The 4,095-nt window shown below is 32.7% G+C and overlaps 1 protein-coding gene across 1 annotated transcript; it reads right to left on the reverse strand.

Moving 5' to 3' along the window:
- Positions 1-584: 584 nt before the first annotated feature.
- Positions 585-1,544, reverse strand: Olfr805 (olfactory receptor 805). The gene has a single exon (NM_146555.1). The coding sequence runs from the start codon at positions 1,542-1,544 to the stop codon at positions 585-587; it is 960 nt and encodes a 319-aa protein (NP_666766.1).
- Positions 1,545-4,095: the final 2,551 nt, after the last annotated feature.

Here is a 4,095-nt window from a genome sequence, read left to right on the forward strand (position 1 = left end):
TAGGCTGACAACTAATTCTAAATGATTACAAATCTAGAGGAGAAACATCTTATTCCTTTGCATGCTTCAATCGTCTCATCACAGTGTCCTTCAATATTTATTTTCTTTATTCACATCACAAGCTTAATCATGTGGACACTTCCTTCTACAAGACTAATTTAAAGTTCAGATCAACTCAGATTTCTTAGGGATTTTCCATGACAATATCCATCACATTATAGATTGATTTCATGGTCTCTACTTGTCTCTACTTTAACAATGCAAAATATTAAACTGCAAATAAAATACTTAGCAATTAATTATGGACATAGGACTAATTCAGAATTTCTAACAGCATTTAATTGTACAGTATATTTAGTAAATAAACCTATCACAAGAAGAGAGATTTCTGAGCAAAGATAGAATTACACATTATGAATTAAAGAAGCATTTTGCTCCTAGTGATTCAAAAGATTGATTCTGAAAGATGAACATAGAGCAATTAGAGTACTCATTATGATCTAAGTTTTGGAGAGAAATAGCATAGGCCATCATGGATGCATCTAACATTAATTTTCTGTTTTTAGTCATGTCCCAACAGCATGCTATTGATGCCTAAATCTTAACTCACTGTTTTGAGAATGACACAATCTTTGAAGCACCTGTTTGAAAGCATCCTTCACCTGCTGGTTCCTTAGGGTGTAAATGAAAGGGTTTAGCAAAGGGGCCACAGAGGTGTTGAGCACAGCTACACCTTTATTTAAGCTCACCCTCTCCTTGGCTGATGTTTTAATGTACATGAAGATACAACTCCCATATGTGATGGAGACAACAACCATGTGTGAGGAGCAGGTGGAAAAGGCCTTTTTCCTTTGTTGAGCTGAAGGGAACTTTAGGATGGTTTTGATGATGAGTGTGTAGGAGAGGATAACTAAGATCAAGGTGATGATAAGTGTCATTATAGCTATGACAAAAGCCATCCATTCTATGAAACGAGTGTCTGTGCAAGACAGCTGGAGGACAGGAGAAGTGTCACACAAGAAGTGATCTATCAGTTTGGAAGCACAGAAATCCAGTTTGAGTCCCAACATTAAAGGAGGAAAGATGGATAAAAACCCTGTCACCCAGGAGCTGAGGACAAGTAGGTGGCACACTTTGCTATTCATGATGATGGGATAATGCAGTGGTCTGCAGATGGCTACATATCGGTCATAGGACATGGCAGCCAGGAGGTAGAACTCTGTGATTAGTAATAGAAAGAAGAAGAATAATTGAGTTAAACAAGATCCATAGGAAATTGTTTTGTCTCCAGTGAGAATGCTCATCAAGAATCGTGGAATGCAAGAAGATGTGAATGCCATTTCCAAGAAGGAGAAATTCCGGAGAAAGAAGTACATTGGAGTCTTGAGGCGAAGATCCAGCAGGGTGAGAAAGATAATTATTAAGTTCCCTATCAAGCTCAAGATGTAATTGAAAAACATAAACAGGAAAATCAGAATTTGTAGCTGAGGGTCATCTGTCAGTCCCAGCAAAATGAACACAATCTCTACTGACTGGTTCTTCATTCCTTCTTTATTCTAACATGTCTGTTAAAAAAATTAGAAAAAAAAAAGTACACATGTTAAAAATTGTTCCATTTTCATCATAGAAAATTTCTTAGAAGTTCAACCAATGTCAAAATATTTTTAAAAATTATCTTAGAGTTTACTCACAATCTTGTCCTCCATATCCTTAGTAAGTTTAAAGAACAAATTTTTCTATTCTTGTTAAGATATGAGTATAATTGTGTATTTACAGATGGAGTTTTTATCATCTGAAATATAAAATTTCAGCTTCATTAATATTAATCTTTGCCTATCTTTCCTATATTTTATTTCAATAGACTATTCAATTGTTTGATATTTAAAATTTGGGGGTTATATTAGATAACTCTGTATATTCCTGGTAGTCATAAAACGTAATTTAGGAATACACACTTATAAAACTTCTAAGAAAAGAAAACAACAAAGAATTTAAATAAATGGCAATGTAAAATGAGATTACTGTAGGATCAGTATGATGATGATCTTAGTTAAGTGCTAACATGAAAAACTTACAAGTTTCAAACTGAATCATCAATTCAACCTGCTAACATAAGCTGTTTTGTTGTTTTTTGTTTTGTTTTGTTCAGTTTTTTTGTTTGTTTTGCTTTAGTATGATTTCTCAGTTGTATCTTCACAGTCACGACCAGTGAGAGAGGGGAAAGATATTTATAGAAAAAATAATAACTAACATTTCACCTATAAATATAAATCTAATATTTTAGTAGATATACATTTTCATACATTTTTAGAAAGACTGTTGTAACAAATACTTCATATTTCTACCTACCTAGTCAATCTGGTCTCATAAAGGCTCACAGAGAAAGAGCATCAGCGAGGGGACTTTCATGGGATTAACATAGGCCTTCTGCAGATATGTTACAGTTACGAAGCTTGGTCTCTTTGTGCAACTTGTAACAGTAGGAGCATTGTCTCTGTTGCCTGCCTTTGGGACTTTCCCTCCTATTGGGTTGCCTTGTCCAGCCTTAATAGGAAAGGAGGGGCCTACTTTTACTGTACCTTGATATGCCATGGCTGGTTGATATCATGGGAAGCCTGGCTTTTTCTGAAGAGAAATGGAGGAGGGGGGATGGAGGTGGGGAAAGGGGAGGTAGCAGAGAGGGACTGGGGAAAGAGGAGCTAGGGAAAACCACAGGTGGGATGAAAAGAAAACCAAACAAACCAACCAAAACAAACAAACAAAATCCACCAACCAACCAAACAACCCCGCCAATAGTTTATATTTCTAAACTATGTTGATTAAGTATTAATCCAGAATTTATAGTTCTGTAAGCATCACAATTTTCAAGCAAATCATTATAATAAATTCACATATTTTTTGCAAAAGGCATAGAAACTAAGATAGCATGTAATTCCCTCTAATTTGTAAAGTAGAATCAAATGGCATACAAATAATAGCATATGTTTGGAATTTAATACATAACTTTGTCCATGCCATTATTTAGAATTTGTTTATTGTGTCAATTTTAATCATTTTAACAAAGCTGAAACTTACTGATTTATAGTGATTTTTGTGACTAATAATATTGCCTTCCCAATATTTCCATGAAACAAATAGGTCAATTCAGTTGCACTTCTTATAAGACTTCCAAATTGTGCATTTTTGGTGACATCGCAGTTATTACTTCCTTTCTTTTACAGTTTCATTAGGAAAAGTTTGGTGATGCTTCCCTTGAGAGCAACACAACTTTTTTTTTATATTCCCATGGTTTTAAAATAGATAGGTATTAGATGTATAGCAAATTATTATAGAAATAGGAAAATATATTTTTACAGCATACTAAAGAAAACACAAAGTGAAGAGAAAGATAAATGATCATGAAAGCATAAAATGCTTATTTTTCCTTTTTATGTGAAGGAATTCAAGGAAGAAGAAACCTGTATGAAAAGATCATTTACGAATGTAAGTATATAATATGGACAATGCTTATTTTCTAGTGTATATACAATGCAATGGATGTGTTTTTCAAGTGAGCATGATCAGAAGAAAAAATATTCAAAGAAAGAATCTAGCAACTTTTAGCACACAATATGTGAAAGGAAGAAAGACAAAGCAATTTTTTATAGTGTACATTGTACTATTAGAATATTCACAAAACAATAATCTTTTGCCTATAAAATCTCTCATTAGTAAATAGGCTTTCTATCTATTATCTATCTATCGTCTATCTATCTATCTATCTATCTATCTATCTATCTATCTATCTATCTATCTATCATCTATCTATCTACCTATCTATCATCTATCTATCTAGTGTCATCAAGTAAATGAAAGCAAAAATGTATTCTGATTTGCATAAGATATCTAACTAGGAAATTCTGATTTCAGAAGACTTAGTTTTAAAATTATTCTGTCTTATAAATTATTTTCTTAAAAAAGGCTCTATTTTTGAAAGATTTTATGTAAAATTTTATCCACATTTTAATTATAAATTACTTTATGGAAAAAATTTTAATAAAGTTTTAGGGTTCTCTCTAGGAAAAAAAATTACGATGTCATTTTTTCATAATGAAA

Source organism: Mus musculus, chromosome 10 (genome assembly GCF_000001635.26).
Source record: "Mus musculus strain C57BL/6J chromosome 10, GRCm38.p6 C57BL/6J".
NCBI lineage: Eukaryota > Metazoa > Chordata > Mammalia > Rodentia > Muridae > Mus > Mus musculus.